Here is a 19,538-nt window from a genome sequence, read left to right as displayed (position 1 = left end):
GTTCTTGAAAAAATTTATAACTGATCTAAAATAAAAGATATTTGAAAATAAATTGTTAAATTTATATTAAAATATTAAAGATTACATTTAGTAATGGGCGATGGTCTTCATGTTTCTCTTGTAGAATTGAACTTGTCTTCGAAAAATTTAATTATTTCTCCATTGAAATGATGAAAAAATAATTCTTTTTTTTTAAATTCTTGTAATTTCTTAGTTTTTACATGATTTGAAAATTTTGTAGCCTGCGTAATACTTTCATCATTTCTATTCCTAAGTTTTATGGATTTTCGTAAAAATTTTTAAATTTCAATTCGTATACATATGTATGTAATTCTTTATTAAAGTTGAAAAATTGGAAGCTTTAAGTTTTTATTTTCTTGAACTTTTTGAAATTTATTTATTAGGAATTCAATAATTTTATTAAATTAGAAATTAGCAATTGTTTTCCTCATAATTTTCAGCTAGAATTCTTTCATAAATTTCTTGTTTAAAATTTCAATATAAAATGAAAAAAAAGGATCATAAAAATTTTCCACTAAAATTAAAATTTTGTAAAAAATAAAATGTCAAAATTTTAATTTTCAATTGAAATTTTTTTTTTAAAGGCCTACTACGTATGTATATTTAAGTACATAATATGCACAAGCTTTCAAAAAAATTGTGAAATCAAATAAAAACTTATTAGATTTGTAATTAATTTATTAAACATGTATGTATGTGCACTATGTGCCTATTGCATATTAAAATTATTTCCCATATTTTATTGAGAAAAATTATTTTTGACATAATTTGAAATGAGAAGAAAAATAAAAATTTGAGGTTCAAATTTCCAATTTTTTTGATTACAACATGAATCCACATTCTATAATTTCAACTCCATCCACATTCGCAATCATTTTATTGACAATATACGATGGTTAATACACGGTTAATTAATTGTTAAGTTTTCAAATGCGTCCTGTCTTTAATGGGAAGAAGTTACAATTGCCCTTTAAACAGAAGTAAGCACAAGAGAGAGCTTAGGCGAAAAGGGACGGTCTAGTGGAAAATTTCACTTACGGTCGACCTTAAGTAGTATCAAGAGCTTGAAAGACCGTAAAAGTGTTTTGGTGAAAGAAGATGGTCACATTTCTGCTTCTGATAGCTATCAAACCAAATCAGCTAGCGTGGAAACGAGCAGTTATACTGAGCCGTGAAAAAGAAAAAATATTGGAGTTTTAAGAGTTTTCCAGATGTTTCAACCATTGAAAACAATGCAGACTTGACAGAAAGCTGCTCTTCAGTAGCTGAAGATAGCGTAATAACTCCAGACCAAATTACTTACGTGAATGTTTACAATGCGCTGAGGATTTTGGATGGCCTAAAGCCAAAGCGGCTATCCTTTGCTATACCCCTATTTGAAATAACAATTTAGGAAGTTTCTTAATATTACTTAATTTTTCTTGAAAGAAAACTTGCAATATTGTCAACTAAACCTTTTATCTTCTAATTTTTAAGATGTCAAAATTCCTTAATTTTGAACATTAATAAAATTTTCAAAAGAAAGCAAAAGTGCTTTTCCAAGAAAGCAGAAGTGATTAAATTTTTTTTAAATCTTAAATTATTTGAGTGAAAATTTTCATTAATAATGAACACGTTTTTACATTGTGTGCCAAGTAAAATAAATTTTTAATTTACTTTTAAACTTTAACCTGAAACAAACTCTAAAAATACAATGCTAAATTTAATTTTCCTTTAAAACAATTTAACAACCTAAGGTCATTTTTACGAACATAATTAAGAAGAATTTGTTGTTTAAACTTCATTATAAGACTATTAATGGTAACTTGATAACCCTTAATGTTATTTTATTCTTTAAAATACTTTAATATAAGCGAATTGGACACTTAAATAGCACAATTTTTAGCACAAAATAGTGAAATTTTTTCATTGTTTAAGATTAAAGCTATGAAAAAAAATTTCAGAAAAGTTCTTTTATTCTTTAAGTTTTGTTGTTGATTATATCAACTTATTATACAATAAAGGATTAAGGATTAAAGAATAAAATAATTGTTGTTGCCTTTACAAAAAAAAACACATACAAAACTTTCTTTATTTGTTTTCTTCGTGATGGTACAGAAAATTTTTACAAATATGGGAAGCAACTGTCACATAACCACAATGAAATCAAATCATGATCATATAAATATGTTTCTCCATTTTTATGTTCTAGCTTTATTTTTGGTTAACATTTTTGGAAAAAAAAACGAAAGAAATACTCTAGACATATAAAGGATTTGTGTATAATGTAATTATATTTCGATTTTTCCAAAGAATTCTAAAATATATATGAACATATTCAAATAATTTCGTCGACAGGATGCTACTCATACGAGTACATTTGAAATGATTTGAAATTTGAGTAATGTACATTTGAATTACAATAGAATGAAAAGGACAATAAAGTAAATGAATTCAATTGACAAAATCGTACTTGGAATATCCTTGAAAATAGACGAAATAAGATTTTCAGACTATTGGCTATTAAAAAATTTTAATATTTGTTAAATAAATCGAGTGTATATGGTATAGACTGAAAAAGTTTTCAAACCCTTGGAAGCCATAAAGTAGGTATTCTTACTTTTAATTGTGATTGTAGAAAAATATCACACATATATTTGATCAATAAAAGAAGATCTTGTGAGGCGTGACAACCCAGGATTTTTGATCTTTCAACTTGTTTTATCATTACAATTTTATAAATTTCGTCTTTTTGGAGTGCAATAGACCATATAACATTTAGAATATATTGGAAATTATAAACGGATACACAGATTTTTCTCCACGTTACCGTTCATTACATGAAATTTTAATCTAGACCTATAAAAAAATTTTATAAGTTTTTGCTTAAAATATTTTTTACAGTATTAGTAGCCACCATAGTGGATTTCATGTACTAGAGTTGAAGATAAAACTTCATATATAAACCTTTTTGCTGATCATTCATGTGGCTTCGTGAATTTATAGAAAATATTACTTCTGTTTGTAATTTATGAAGGCAGCGAGAAGCTATAGGAAGATAACAGGAAGCGAAAATATAATTTTTTTTTCAACGTAATGTTTACATTACGATTTAATGAATGGTTGTTAGTATGGATTGAAGAGTGTTAGATAAAAAAAAATAGCAAAACACCTTGTATAACCTGAATTTTACATTTTTAGATTGTTTGTGTGTACATAAACATTTAAAATACAAAAGAATATGTTTTGCTATATTTTGCATTTAAAATATAAGTAGAATATTAAATTAAAAAAAAAAACTTGTTAAAAAAGATTTTAATTAAAATCTATGTTAATTTTTTTGTTAAGGGTTTCTTTTGTTTTCCATGTTCCATATACATGTGAAAAATTGTACACTTTGAAGGTCAACTCATTCAATTGAATTTTAAAACAGTTTATGAACTTTTTACTAATTATTATTTTCAAAATTAATTAGGTTGAGCTTATTATACAGAAAAAAATTGGCATAACAGAACTAACCATTCATTTTAAAATATAATTGAAATAAAATAACAAGTGACTTAGTATGCAATTACTTTTGCTAAGTACGTAAACAAGTGTGCTAGATTTTAGTAAACTTAGAGTTTTCTACTGTTATTGAAATTTATTACTTCACATAGAAATTTTTAAAATTTTTATAATCAATGAAAAGCCTTAGGAGGCTTGTTTTTTTTTTGAAAAAAAATTTTAATCTAATTTCCATTTTCATACTTCAAATTTCAATTTCTGTCATTATATCAAAAAATTTAATATTAAAAGAATTTTGTTTCAATTATAAAAAAGAAATGAAAAACTCACCAATTACCGGAGAATTTTCCGAAGCTGTTTGCATCAATAATGAATCTGAATTTCGTGGAAATTTCAAGTCGTACTCAAATATTTCTGAACAGTATAATAAAACTTATTCTTTGAATTTTGCAAATTATAAACGTAATACAAAATCAAATATTAAATTCTGTGACAAATACGAATCATTAAATGAATTAGAAAATATTAATCATTGTCATACTCAAAATGAGTGCATTGAATCTGAACCAGCATCTGAAGAAAATACCAATAAAAAATCTAAAGAAATGAGATCGATTAATGATGAAAGAAAAACTGGTTTATTAGAATTTTTAAAATGGAAAAATCGTGAATTACCAATTGATTGGAGTGAAACCAGAATTAATTTTAAACGTTATCCAAGAGAAGTATATTTAAATCGTTCGAAACCATTTTTACCCAAATAATTATGATATACAATATTGTAATCAGCAAATTTTAATTTTGATTTTCATAGAAGAATAACAGTTTATTTATTCAGCGAATTTTTAAATAAATTTCCAGAACTTGTTCCATTTATTAGAAAATGATATTCTATGAACCAACGCACTGAAAATGGTTGTTTACTAATGATTCAGTACGGTGCTTAGGAGCACAATAATTTCCTTTTTGTGTTCTTTTCAACAACTTTATTAATCCGTCGCATGAAGCGCTTACAATTTTATTTCTATTCGAAATTATCAAAATAATTTTTCGCGGTTTTTTTTTTCTTAAATAGCTCAAACAACTGTTCCAAGTAAACTTGAAAAATAAACAGCAACCTAAAAGTATGCAAATTTCTTTTTTTTTTAATAAAATTCCTATTCTTCCTCATATTCACACACACACACATAATAAATTTCAACATTTTTTATGTGTATGTAATGAAGTAATAAAAAAAACTTCAAAATCGAGATTTTATTTCATTATTATTTGTTTATCCATACTTATTTTATCATCACAGTTTCCTGAACTTTGAATTGGAATACATACATACATACATACGTTACGTATTACAATATAATGAAAAAAATTTAGGCATTTCTATAAAAGTTTTTATTAGGTAAGAATAAAATTTAACACGTATTTATTATTTTACATCTGATTCCATTAGAAAAATTAATTTCAAAATTTCGTGATAAAAATCTCACATATTATCCAAAAAAATTTGAATTACAAATTTGGAAACAAAAAAAAAATTGTTTTTATTTTTATTGGTTGTGCTCTCTCTTTAACCGTATACGAGTATTATACAAGTTTTTAAGGATCTCTTAAAGGTATTCTTATATCATTATATACATACATGGGAACTTAAACTAGATAAAATAAACCAAAAACCAACGTACACTGTAAAAAATTAAAGTTAAATTTTTGAAGTTTTGATTCAAACTTTTTAAATTTAAAATGGCGTTTTAAAACTATTTTGGCTTAAAAAATAAACCACAAAAGATTAAATTCTGCAATTATGAACGGTAGTGGTTTAAAATTCAAAACTTGTTGTGTTTTGAAAATTATTTACTTATTCGAAATGCAATTTCAAAACAAAATTCTTGGGTTTTAAAATTAAACTTTGTTTGTTTAAAAATTTCCACTTTGACCTACGCAGGTTTACTTTTAGCTGAAACTGTTAGGTTTATAATTTATATTTAAACAATACAATTAAAACTTTGCATACTAAACAGTTTAAATTTTAAATTTTTGAATTTACACTTTAAATTTCTGAATTTAGATTTTAAATTCTTCAGTAATAAGCTACTGGAATATAATTAAAACTACTTTGGTTAACATAAAATGCAGGAACTTTTTGGTTAAAATTTGGACTAAATTTTTTACAGTGTACACATATTATTTGTATATTCAAAAACTTTATAAGAGATAATTATAGAATTATTTTATACGGAGTAATAAATGTGAAAAATTAATTAAAGAATATTTGGAATTTAGAAATTTTGAAAACAAATTTTTTGGGATAATAAACACATTTACTAATTAGGTTCGACAAGATGGACTTATGACTTTAAAACTTTTCTGAAGTTTTGTTAATATTTTACTAATGGAGGAAAAAATTACTTGTGAAATAATAAACTGGTTTTATTTAAATATAGAATAATTAAAATTAGAATACTTTAGAAAAGTTTTATTTCTGTATGGTTAACAATTGGAAATGAATGGAACAATGGAAAAAATTATTAAGGCGGAGAATCGTATTTCGAGAAAATTAATTGCAAAATATTATTTATATATTTTTATTTCTAAATTTAGAACTATATTTGAAATTTGTTAATCAATTTTTAACACAACATTATAAGTAGGTTGTAGATTCTTAAGCGAACCAAGTGGGGCAAGAGGATATCCTACGAGCCATTGCAGCCATTCGCGAGTTATTGTAGCCTCCCCACACTCCCGCCTATAATATCACCGTTCTATGTGTAAACATTATGAATAAAGCTATATTAAAAGGTAATTCAAATGTTGACTAAAATTAACAAGTAGCAAATTCGACTAAGGGAATTTTTATTTGTATAAGCAATAGTGTAAAAATCGGCTGTAAAATTTCATATGAATATTAATTTTTCCAACTTCAACTAACAAGCTAGTTTAATAATACTAATTTTGTTGAAGCGCCGTTACGTTAGGTTTTGAGAGTAGATGACACATACTGCAACAAGAATATAAAAAATATTAAGGAATATTTACTATTACCAGAACCCTGTATTGGGGAGAGGTACTTGCTTCAATGACAGACGTTTCCCATTTGCAATTCTAATATGCGTGCAATAAAAAAAGCACTTTCATATCATTAGCGCTTTCTGTTCTTCTCACTCGCTTTAACAACAGGTGGATGGACATGGCTAGATCGACTTAGAATTCCATCCCGAGGAAGAACATTATATTGTTCTAACAAACGGAATATCATATACAGATGAATAGAAAGAAAAAAATTTCTGACATTGAGATAAATTTGTAATAAAAGTTAGATGAATCGTTCATATCAAAAATTTATTCAGAAAATAAAAGTTAAAACTCAACACTGAACGAATTCAAATTACTGTGCAAGAATTGGCATTATTAATAGTTTTCCACGGATACAAAGTGGATAAAGATTTAAAACAAATTTTGATTTTAAATCCTTTTCAATTTTAGGCAGGTATTGAGTATAGAAGTTTCAGGCGTTTTTAGTCCATAAAAACCTCCCAAAATTGTATTCTTTAAAATTATTATTTAAGGAACTTAAATTCGAATGGAATAGCAAAATTTGACATTTTCCAGTACGACATTAATAAAATTATTTACCCCAATTTCATATTAAGAATCCTTCATTATAATTAAACAATTTCGTTTAAATCTAATTACTTTCATGGCATTTTTTTTTTGTTATACATAATGAATTTCCTTATATTTTTTCGGAAAATATAAATAATCCCAAAAGTTATTCACTTATCACAAAAGTGCTATTCTCGACTTTTTAAATTGCCAATTAAAGAGATTATAGTATAATTACTACACGCTATAATTATTTTATAAGTAATGGAATAAAAACAAGCAAAAAAAACCAAAATAATAATAAAAAAAAAAAAAATTACCTCATTAAAGGATCTTGTTTTTTTTTGCTATAACGTATTTAATAACGTAGTGAACTTAATAAACTTAAGTAAGGAAAAAAAAATGGAAATGAAGAAACGATTTACCTAATAAGAAATTTTACCAGGATCTAAAATTCATATACCAGCTACAAACACACACCCATTATACGTTTATCTTCTAAACACATACAAAATAATGATTTTTTTTTGCACTTCTTAAGAAGGTATTAATTTATAATAAGATAGAATATGATAAGACGTCGTAGTAATAAGAGAGTAAAGGATATTTTTGTTTTTCTTTTGCATATTAGAATAGTCATATACATAATGTACATATGTATGTACGTAATGTACCATAGTAAGAAATTTGTGAGTCTGTATTTGCTTTCACATATTATAAGAAAAATGACATTTTTTTAATGAAAATTTTTTTTTCTCTTTTCTCATATTTAAGAAATCTGATTTAAAATTTAAAATATTGTAGAGAAGCATAGTACAATTAGGTATTTAAGTGTAAAAGAAAGGTTATAGGTACTTACAATATATACAGATGCACACATTATATAAAATATTTATTTAAAAAAAAATTTAAATTTAAAATGCTGCATGCTGATAACTGCTTCGTTCACACAAATAATAATACTATAATATTTTCTATACATTTGAAATTCTTTCAACGATTTTTTTTTATGAAAAAATTTATTAAAATTTAAATATTTTTTTAGCTCAGAAGAGTTATATAACATGGTATAGGGAAAATTACCAATTCCAGCTGTTTTTTCTTTTAATATTTTCAATAAAATTTAATATTCTATTTTACATTTTAAAATCTATGTGTATTCCACTCACAACATTTCACCGACACTTAAGAAAAACTGATGTTTTTGCAATTTCAGATTATAAATCTTAATTTCATACGAGCTTGTATTTATAGGAATTGATTTTGCAGTATTTAATCATGTGCCTGACTTTAAAAAATTAGGGAAAAATAAATTAAGAAAAAAATTATTGAAATTTCCAGCCCATTTTTAAACGGGATTTTGAGAACAAATAACCCAGGTTGTCACGGGAATAGTCTTTATGAGGTCTTTGTTTCCTGGAAGTTTTTTTATCCGTTCGATAAATCCGGTAATTATCGGTAAAATATATTTTATTGTATTGCTCTTGTTTGCATACACCATTTACTTTTGATACATTGAAACTCTAGATTCTTTTTATCATTAAAAGTAGAGTTCCTTTACTGTAATGTTGATTTCCCTTTCTTTTTACATTTTCCTTTATAAATTCCAATTAGTAAATTGATAATAATGGACGAGTTATAAATATAATTAGTTTGAGGAAAAGAAAAACGTATATTAAAAAAAAATATGTTCTCTAACAAATAATTCGGTTGGCAAGGGTTCTATTAAATTAGCATAATGGTAAAACAATAATTCTCGATAATAATTTGTGCTTTTTTAAACAAACAACTTTGTAAATTGATGCGTACATTTTAAATTGTATTGCATTTTTCAAGTTGTTCTTTCATCTAATTAAGCAATTTTCTTCTAAAATGCAACCACGAAATCATATTTTTTTTATAATTGTACAAGTTTGTAAATTGTAATTCTAAAGAAAATTTTAATTTTAAAGATCTATGAATTTTTATATTCTCCCCTTTATATTTTTGTTTTTTATAACTCACAAGTCTCCTTTGTAAATGAATTGCAAAATTTTGGAGCACAAAATCGAATTTATTGAAAAAAAAGGGGATACGAGAATGGGGCAATGGCAAAACGATATTTAAATTTAAGAGAACATTAATATACTTTTAATTTTCTTATAAAACATTTATTATTGTATGAGGCAGAATAAAGACGCTCAAATTAAATGAGTCTTTTAAAACAAAATGTCAAAGATAGATGAAAAGCATAAAATGTATAAAAATATTAAGGAATTGGAAAACCGTAATTTTCTTATCGCACGTTTTTTTAATTATTAAAATTGAAAATTTAAATTTTTAAAGTAATTTGTGCTCACATTAAATAAAAAAAATTAAAATAATTATGTACAATAATTTTAAGTCAATTAAAGAATTAAAAAATTCTGTGAAAATTTTCATATTGACACTCATACACACATATAACATACATTAACTAAGAATAATCCATAGTCCTAAAAAAAATTAAGAATTTTCTTGGTGTTCTACAATTTTTAGTCAAACATCTTTTCCATGTACGCTCAACTCACGGTCAAATTGATTTCGGAAGTTATGCCCTTTTCACATTTAGGATGAAATAACATTCCAACTTTTTCTAATTTTAGCATATTTAGATAGGTTGAAGACATCTTTCGAAAATGAGGAATTATATAAGGATAACACATTCTACAAAAAAAGCATAAAGAAGAGAAATCAAATTTCGCTTCTACGTATAATACAATTATAACTAATTTTTTTTGAATTTGAAGTAATTTCGAAAGTAAATAGCTTTCATTTTAAAAATCAAAATACGCAATTTAACTTTCAGAATTAGTAAAACTTTAATTTTCTTGATTTAATGGATAACAAGCATGCAACATAAGTAAAATAAACTCGAGTAATTGGCAAAAATCAGAATAATAAATTAACCTTTAGATAATTTTACGTTTAAATTTCAATGAGAGGAAAATTTTCGTCAAATTTCTTATTAAACAAGCAACTAGATCCAAACTCATTTAATCCACCATTAAAATATTCCACGATATATATACTTAATATGTGTTCCGCGCCAAAATTCTAAATTTTTCTAAATCCAAAACGTACCAATGGCAATTTCATTAGCAACAAATTCTAGTAATAATTAAAATATCAATAAAATTAAATTAAAATTTACAACAATAACGCCATTCAATGAAATATCAATTTCATTTTAATTTTACATCATTATCTTAAATTTTTTCCTTACAAGTAGAAAAGGATACAAAAGAAAAATATTTGGAAAAGGAATAAAACTTTTTATTATTTTTCTTCAATAAAATTTTCTTTTTTTTTTCCTCCCACCCCTTTATTTCCTTTAATCAATAATAAAAAATTACTCTAGAAATGAAAACTTTTAAGCCGCACAAACACACAACATTGAAAAAAGAAAAATATTTGTTTTTTTTTGCAAAATAACAATAACAATAATAAGAAGAACAACAGTAATAAAAAAAAAACAAGTTGAAAATTAAAATTGTTTCAAAGTTAAAAAAAAGGAAAAAAAACAAAACTTCTGACTTATTAGTCAGTCAACGCAATCAAATACTATAAGAGTCATTTACATACCTGACACTCCATTGAAGCAACCCCACCCTCTAAAGCGAATATTGTCTGTCTGTAAACAGAAATCATAGGTGAAACTGAAAGGAAAACAGAAAATAAAACGTTTTAAGAATTTGTTAACAACTTTTTCAAGTTTTCTTTTTTAAAATTTGTTAACGATTTGTAGAATAAATAATAACAATAAAAAAAAAAGTAAAAACTTTAGTTGTGAAAAGAAAATGGAAAAATCATTTAAAAAAAAAGCCAAATTAAAATTCTGATTTGTTCAATTCCACAAAAACAGAAAAAAAAAACCATAAACGAAGGTTGGCCGGAAAATTCTGAACATTTTGTATGAAATATTTAGAACTTTAAGAGTAACGTAGTAGGCCTAGTATAATTAATCTTCGAATTAGGCCAATAATTTACAAATAATTACTTATTTCAATCATAAAGAACTGAAATACGAGTACTGAAAAATTTTATGAACGTATTGATTGTAATGGTGACCATATTGAATTGAGGAGGACTGTACAAAAACTGTTTGCTCTATATTAAATCAATGAGCTGATTAGTATACAAAGCGAAAACTCTTTTTCAAGTAAGATTTAAATAAATGATTAAATTTCGTATTTGAAATATGAACATAATAAAAATTTTAGGCCTAATACTTACTTTAAACAAAGTATAAAGATACAGAAAGATATAAGCGAATGGGGAGAACTTATCCCATATCGTGTAAAACAAAATGAACTTCCATGTGGAATGAAATTAACAGTTGAAAATGCTAAACCCTATTGCTAAAGCATGATATTTTCCGCAGAATAACCGCGAATAGTCTTAAAAAGTTGATATTTTTAAAATGTAATATATGAGATTAATTGCTTGTATGTACCCTAACCACATGTTGAAGTTTCTTGTGACGACAGAACTTTTGTAATGTTTATGCTCACTCTTTAAAATTTCTTTATCACACTAGTGAGCTGTAACCGCTACACTAGAGAGCTGTAAATGAAATTTATAGCGCTATACCTGAAGTCACACCTTTTTGTTGGCATTCTATGCATTTTTGTTTAATTTTCAATAATTTATTGAATAAAATTTTTAAAATTTATTTAGAATTAAATAAAAATACCAATAATTTGTTCGAATTATAAAAGTTGTATACGAGGAATTGTAATATAACCGACACGTATGAAGTTTATCACCTACTTAAGCCTCGTTTGGAGATTAAAATATTTTATAAAAAATTGCACAAATTTTTCGATTTATCGACCCTATTCAAATTTACATACTTATTTTCATTCTTTCGTTTTTCAATTATAATACATTTTAAGCACATATGTAATTGTGTGCATACTTATACAATATGTGTTCTCAAAATGTACATTAAAATGCATGAAATAAAAAAAAAACGCAAAAATTCGAAAAAAGCGGGGAAAGAGAGAATATGGAAAACAGATCGAATTTCCTAATAAACCCATTTAATACCTGTGTATAAGTAAATATACATATGTATAAGATGTAGACATACAAGTTGGTACAATGTAACAATATTGTATACAATAACAATAATAAACGTTTTGACTCTGTTACATGGAAATGAAGAATAAAGAAATAAACTTTAATATTTCCCTTTGATACATTGAAAATTTCATATGGAAAAAAATAACAGGAAATTTTACAATCCGATTCTCTTCATTTTCGAAATCCTTTGTAGAGAAAACGATATAACGGGAGAAAATTTAGTTATAACATTATATATATATGTATATGAATGTACCCTTATACCATCATCAATATTCCTATAGACTACGATTTCTGAATAACGAAAATAAAATGAGTTGGTGTTGCGATTTAAATCGATGGGTTCTATAGCGCTAATATCATTCGTATTATTATCCGCAAATAAAATATAATGAAAAAAAATAAATGAGTGAATATTGCTACAAAATGCACATTGACGCGATATCATACTTCCGAAATAATTATACTAAAAATGTTAAAAAAAAATCAATACAACTATATTCATATATGGCCAAATGAAAAGTCAACGCGATTATAAAACACTGCAGGAATACAAAAGAAAATATCATTGTATTTATATGGGATTTAAATTTCAATTAATATACTTACAATGAACTTCAACAACATAAGTTGCAACTGCTACTGGTGGTATTCCATTATCAGCATAACAATTGTAAGCTCCCATATGGTTACGGGTGATGTTACTTATATTAAGGAATCTTCCATTGATTGATGAAACTATATGACAAACAAAGCAGAAAAACAATAAAAATTATAAAGAAAATTATTATGAAAAATTATGTTTTTTTTTATCTAGAATATTTTGCAAAAAAATGTATGTGTGTTGAAAATAATCATTTGTTGAAAGGAACAAGAAAGAAAACACTATAGGCTATTGACGACAATAAAAAAAATATTTTATGTGTTTTTTTGTTACATTAAAAATGTGCAGTCAACTACCTTCTTTCTCGAGCAAACACATCAAACACAATTTTCACGAGCGTATTGGTATTTAAGTAAACAACAACCGAAGTCATAATTTCAAGTTGTTCTTAGGTTTTTCATTATATCAAGTTTCAGACTAACTTTTCTATACACTGCTCCAACAAAATTCATAATTTATTGTTTCTTTTTAACATTATAAAATTAATTTAGGTCATAACAAAAATGGGTTGGTTGTCCTTATCAATAAATTTACGAATTGTTTCGGATAAAGCCAACAAAAATGGGTTGTACTCTTCACAAAACGCTATAAAATTTAGATGGTCAAAGTCACAGAGCGCTCAGCTTATATTGATAGAGAATTAGGCTGCCTTATTTTAGACTGTAAACTTAACTGAAAGTTTAGTATTTTCGATCGAGCCCGAAGAGCAACCGTTGTTTAAGATCTTCACCGCAATTACAACGTTAACTATACTGGTGCGCTGGTCTGGTGATCTGCCTAGGAGAAAAACAGTTATGCTTTTATTCTGGCAGTGCTTCTGTTAGCTTAAGCTACAAACTCTCTGTTGAGTGTTGCGTCTTTCAGGCAACGTTTTTAGCAATTTGGAAGATTTTGAAGATGGCTGGCACTTCAGGAACGGCAAATAGAAAAATTCAAGTTTACTTTGACATTTAGGCTGCATTGAAGTCGTTGTGGGATAGGTCAATTTTTATCCGAACTTGTTTTAATTACATATAACAATATAATTCTGCCTAGATCTTTTTAGAGGTTGTGATGGGAAGTAGTATCGATATGGACCTCACTATAGGACATCGCCGCCAAGCTATCTAAGTCTAAAAGCGTAACTAATAATCAATATACCTAACATTAAAAAATCGGGAACAACTTGATTGGTCGAAAGGAAATTGAAAATATTGTACTTAGGAAATGATCTATAATATCCCAAAGAAGTAGACCATTCTACATTGATTATTATTTTAATATTGTCATATGAAAAATGTCTCGAAAATTGTGGGGGAAAAATGCAAATAAATATAAGAACATCAATAATTTATACAATTGCTTTTTTTGTTATTATTGTTCTCGTCTTACACAAGTTTTATTCAGAATTGGTTCAATATTACTTACTGCACATATTTCAAATTTGTTTTAAACCACGAAATAAATATTGATCAATTGGTATAATATTGCGGGCATAAAATTAAAGTGTTAACAAATAGTGATTTTTATTAAAATTTTATTGCAAATTTTAATTACGTTCGAATCTATACTTTTGACATTATATGTATATATGTATATGTGTGTACATATAGGTAGATAAAACCGGCAGTTGGGTGTGTGTCTTCGTTCATTTTATTGATATATTGTGAGTTCAATTATTTATTTTCGATGCGAATATTTACATTTTAACTGCGATATTCCTTTACCATATATTTATTATATTTTATCGATTTCATTTTTATTTTCACTTAAAAAATAAATTTACATACAAGTTTAAATACAAATATTAAATAAAGTGCATAATATAATGAATAAAATAATTGATATTTGAACGGACATTTTTATCTTCAATGTTTTATAAATTTTAAAAGCATGGCAAATAAAAAGTGATACAATGATGTTTTCCGTTGTCTTTTTAAATAAATATTTTTTACATTTTAAATTTTTTTAGTGATATTTTTATATAAATTAGGGACCCGCATATAAGACACCCATGTGAAAATAATATCTTTTATGTTGGTAAAATTTTAAATAATTTTTAGTGTGTTGAATAAGTATTTCGTATTCTATAAGGAGATTTTTATTTTAAAACGAGAATAGGTAGAGGTGAATGTGTCAACTTTGTGATAACTGTACGAATAAATGATTTTAAGAGTTGTATTGGATGATAATTGCCACAGTGTTTCGCACGACCTCTTGTTTTTTTCTATAGTGCTACATTATAAATATATGTATATGCTAGTTACTACATGAGCTCATGCCATCTGAAAGATTTATACGATAAATTTTATTCGTTTATGCAAAATATCAACTCTTTAATTTTAATAGTTTTCATAATATACCACCAAATGACTTTCGAAGTTGTATAGCAGCTTCCACCACGAATTAAGAAATTTCAACTAGTTTTATAAGATATAGCCGTCCTAATTAAATACTTGCTTGTGCGAAATTTCAATGCTGTAGGTTCTATAATTTCTGAGATAATGCCAAATAATTTTGGGAGTTCTGTATGACAGCAGCTTTTACCGAAAATAGTGACTGTATCACCATTTTTGTTTATATAAAATTTGATAACAGTACCTTAAGTAGTTTCTTAGATATGACCAAATATCTATTGAAGATATGTGTGACAGTTAACACAGGGAGTCAAGAAGTTTCAATGAATTTAATAACACATAAAAGCCCCCGAAACATGTTTGTTTGTGCAAAATTTCAATATTACAGCTTCAGTATTTTCTGATCTATAGCCAAATAGCTTTTGAAGTTGTAGAGACATTTATTATTATAAACCATTTGGGAAAATTTGGTGAGCTTAGGTTAATTACTTTTTAAGTTGCTGTTGGGACGAACTGACAAACGACAGACGTGGCTAAATCGACTCAGAATTCTACGCTGATAAACATAATCTTGTGTTTATACTTCACACCATTATTTCTTAGTGTTACAGATAGTAAAACAAATTTGTAATTCCCTTCGAACATGTGTTGGTACCGGTATAAAAAGTAAAAGGACATTACAAGAAAATAGGTTAAAATATAAACATCCTATCTATAGACTGATCTTAGTAGAACAATAACTGACATTGAGAATTTTAATAAAACGCCAAATTATTATATAGAAAATATTGTTAAGTACCTATAGTAGTTACACAATTTCAAACCAAAATGAAATTCAACTTTAATTTCATACTCTTAATTCCTTAATAATTAAAATCTAGATTTTAAAATTTTAATCTGAAGGTAAAGTACTATTATAAATGCATGTGTTTTCATATTACATGCAAGGTGAACGATTACAACTAAAACTAGTTGAATGAAACAAACAAATCTAGCTTTGAAAACAAAAAAAAATTCTTATAAATTTCATTTGAAAACGAAGCCTATTCCAGTAAGTAGTTTAAAATTCAATTTTCACATACGTCAATTACACATATTTTCAATTGTTAGACAAAATTTTAAATGTAATTTTTTTATTCCAATTTTTTGAAAAGCGTGTATTATTCATATTATTATTATTATCCTAAATTACATACATATTACATAGATATACAAAAATATATTTATATACGGAATTAATGCAAACAATTGTTACATTCAAGAATAAATCTACATTTTTATTGTTGTTATCATTATTGTCATTGTTATAGAATTCAAAACAACCACAAACGAATAAAAAAAAATTAAACAAAATTCTTTAATAAGGAAAAAAAAAATCCTTTAGTAAGGTTTTGCTGTAAAGGATATTTTGCCAGGAAAACGAATTGAGATCTGGCCAGCATATAATCGACCAAAATCTTGTACTTCGAGTGGTAAACTCGAATTAGTCGGAAAATGAAATGCTAAAAATGCGGCAAATTTATGGAATTATCCAGGATGTCTTTAAATAAGTAATTTAAATTTCATTAACTCACTCAAAATATAAAATTTACGAAAAATTCTAAAACCTACCACAACTTAGGATCCAACTTGCAGGATCTAATTTCTACAAATTTCTTTTCTAATTATTTAAGATTTAGTGCCTGAATTTAAACTCCAAGGTGTTTACCAAATTTCCATATCCACAGATAATTTTGTATATAAATTTTCAAGTTAACCACTTCACCCGAATCTGAGATACAAGAGTACAAAGGTACCGCTTTAAAAATAGGTTCTTTAGATTTCTATAAGGAACTCTTCCATGTTCATATTTATTTCCACACATAAAATTCTATCTGATTGCAATACCTACCATATTATAAGAATAATGGTCGATAAATATACAAGATAAAGAATAGAAACCTCCATTTCTGTGCCGAATATGTGTTTTAGTATCTCTTTTTCGATGTCTTTACAAAAGTATATTTTTATTCATGTTTTATGCAATAAATTGAATTTTCTATTATTATATAATAGAGTCTAACATGAAATAGAATTTATTATGTCCTCGACAAGTTGCATGTTTAATACATAAAAAATAAGAACATGAAAAAGAGAAGAAAAAAAACAAATTGTTTCTCTTAGGTAATACGAAAATTTTCTTTTTTTTTCGTTCAAATAAGAGAAATAAATAAAAATTCTTTTTAAATTCTACAGAAAAAAAAAATGAAGACAAAAATTTATTTGCATACATGTAGGATGTACTTAAAATTTTATTTTAAATAAATGTTGAGTGTTATATTCGAATTTGCATTTTTTAGCTCTTTCGTTTTGTTTGGAATTTATTTCTTTTTTTTTTTTAAAAAATGTAGGTTATAAATGCCAAAAATTAAAGGTGAGTTGTGTTTTTCAATACAACAATTTAAATTTGTAATTTTAAATTTCAAACCTTAAAATATGTTACAAATTTATTTATACGAGTATTTCGGAGCAATTTAAATTTTTTAAAAAACTTTGTGAGTAAGGCCTTGCGTTGTTTAAATTATACTTCTTCATTACTTACTTTGCGAAAATTTCTTGATACAACTACAGAAGAAATGAATGTCATAGTTAAAGGAATTAAAAATTAAAAAAAAATTTTTGGAGAAGTGGACACGAACCAGCGACCTACCGCTTTCTTTGACAACTGTGTACAAATATAGGACGGTTAAATAATTCTTATAATAATTTCCATTTACAAATGTTTGCGATTTTAAGATTTATATTTAAATTTTTGTAAATTCGATCGTGTTCAGTATCATAGCTTCATGCAGAATTTTTGATTATAATAAATAACAGCATTTTTGACTTTTTTCTACTTTATTTAACTCTGAATTCAGTGGTATTTTATTGAAACACAGATCAACTTTTAATCTTCAACAATTTTAATTCTTTAATAATTTTTACAAAAAAACAGTGCGAAATTTAAACTTTAATCATACACACTGGATGAGTTTATTCAGTATTTTGCTACAACAGCAAGTAAAATATGTATTTTAAATAAACTCAGCCTTAAAATATGCAAAATATTTTATGTAATTTTTATAATTAATTTAAATGACTGCTAGCTATTTAAAATTAAAATTTGAAAAATTTAATTGAAACTAATTCTAGCATAAATTAAATTTGAATTGAATTAAATCGATTTTTTCTTGCATTTTATTCGAGAATAATAATTCAAGAGAGTAAGTATCTAGTAAATATTTGACATGAAATTTTAATAATTTCTTGCCTTGCACAATTCCCAATATACTAAATTTTCTATATTTATACTAAATAGATTGTTGGTCTACTAAGCAAAAATAAATTCAAATAACCAATAAATTCAATATTTTTAACATTGAAGGAAAGCTTAATTTTCTAAAGTAAAACCAAAAATATTATTGAATTTTTTATATTTGGTACAAGACCGCACAATAAGAAAAAAAATTTGGTAATAAATTTCAGAGAATTTAAAAATATAGAAACTTTTTTTTTCAAAAATTAATATCTTTTCAAATGGAATTCAATAAAATATGAAAGGACGTGAGAGAGGGTGATAAGAATATTGTTATTAGTTTTATTTTTGCACTACATTTGAAAATCTTCAATTATTATTGAACAACAAAGAAAATCTGTTCCTTTTTCTTTTCATTAAAAATTTCAACTTCACTCCGTTTGATTAAATTTATTGCACACTATTGTAAATTCAAGAATTAAGGATCTTTTTAAAAATTAAAGTTTAAAATTTAAAAATTAAACTTACATTCTTCAAATTGAACAGATATTGTTCGGCCATCATTACGTCTCCATTCAATATTTGGTTCTGGTGTACCATTTGCACCACATGATAAACGTAAATCTTTTCCTTCTTCAACAATAATTGTTCGACTTGTATTATATAAATCTGAAAAGAAAATTGCATTTAAAATTCATATAAATGTGCAGTGGAATTTTTGTTATTTCAAATTATTAAGAAAATTAGAAATAATTTCGTATTGAGAGAAATTTGGAATATTAAACATACAAGACCAATATAAAAACATATACAAAAATAAGTTCAATTTAAAAATTTCAAATAAATGGGGGGTTGAAGTACAGGACGAACTCAATTTTTGGAAAAAAAATTCAATTTTTCGCTTAGACCGTCTTCATTTTACATGATTACTGGCAGTAAATATGCATATGATTTTAATGTCAACTAATATGTTACTTTAATTACCTATAGAATTACGTTTAAAAATCAGAACTCAATCCAATTTAATTAAAGATTAGTTCCTTTATAACTC

General features: G+C 25.5%; 1 protein-coding gene across 1 annotated transcript in view; it reads right to left on the bottom strand.

The window, feature by feature from the left end:
• Positions 1–19,538, bottom strand: part of LOC129611065 (uncharacterized) — a 122,544-nt gene that overhangs the window by 29,161 nt on the left and 73,845 nt on the right. The window contains exons 12-14 of the mRNA XM_055523991.1: positions 19,016–19,156; positions 12,823–12,951; positions 10,711–10,784 (exon numbers count right to left, since the gene is read on the bottom strand). Coding sequence (XP_055379966.1) covers positions 10,711–10,784; positions 12,823–12,951; positions 19,016–19,156 — 344 coding nt within the window. The remainder of the gene's footprint in view (positions 1–10,710; positions 10,785–12,822; positions 12,952–19,015; positions 19,157–19,538) is intronic.

The sequence above is a fragment of the Condylostylus longicornis genome, unplaced genomic scaffold, assembly GCF_029603195.1.
Source record: "Condylostylus longicornis isolate FDR11 unplaced genomic scaffold, ASM2960319v2 ptg000048l, whole genome shotgun sequence".
NCBI classification, from domain to species: domain Eukaryota; kingdom Metazoa; phylum Arthropoda; class Insecta; order Diptera; family Dolichopodidae; genus Condylostylus; species Condylostylus longicornis.
This window is presented reverse-complemented; position numbering and strand designations above follow the sequence as displayed.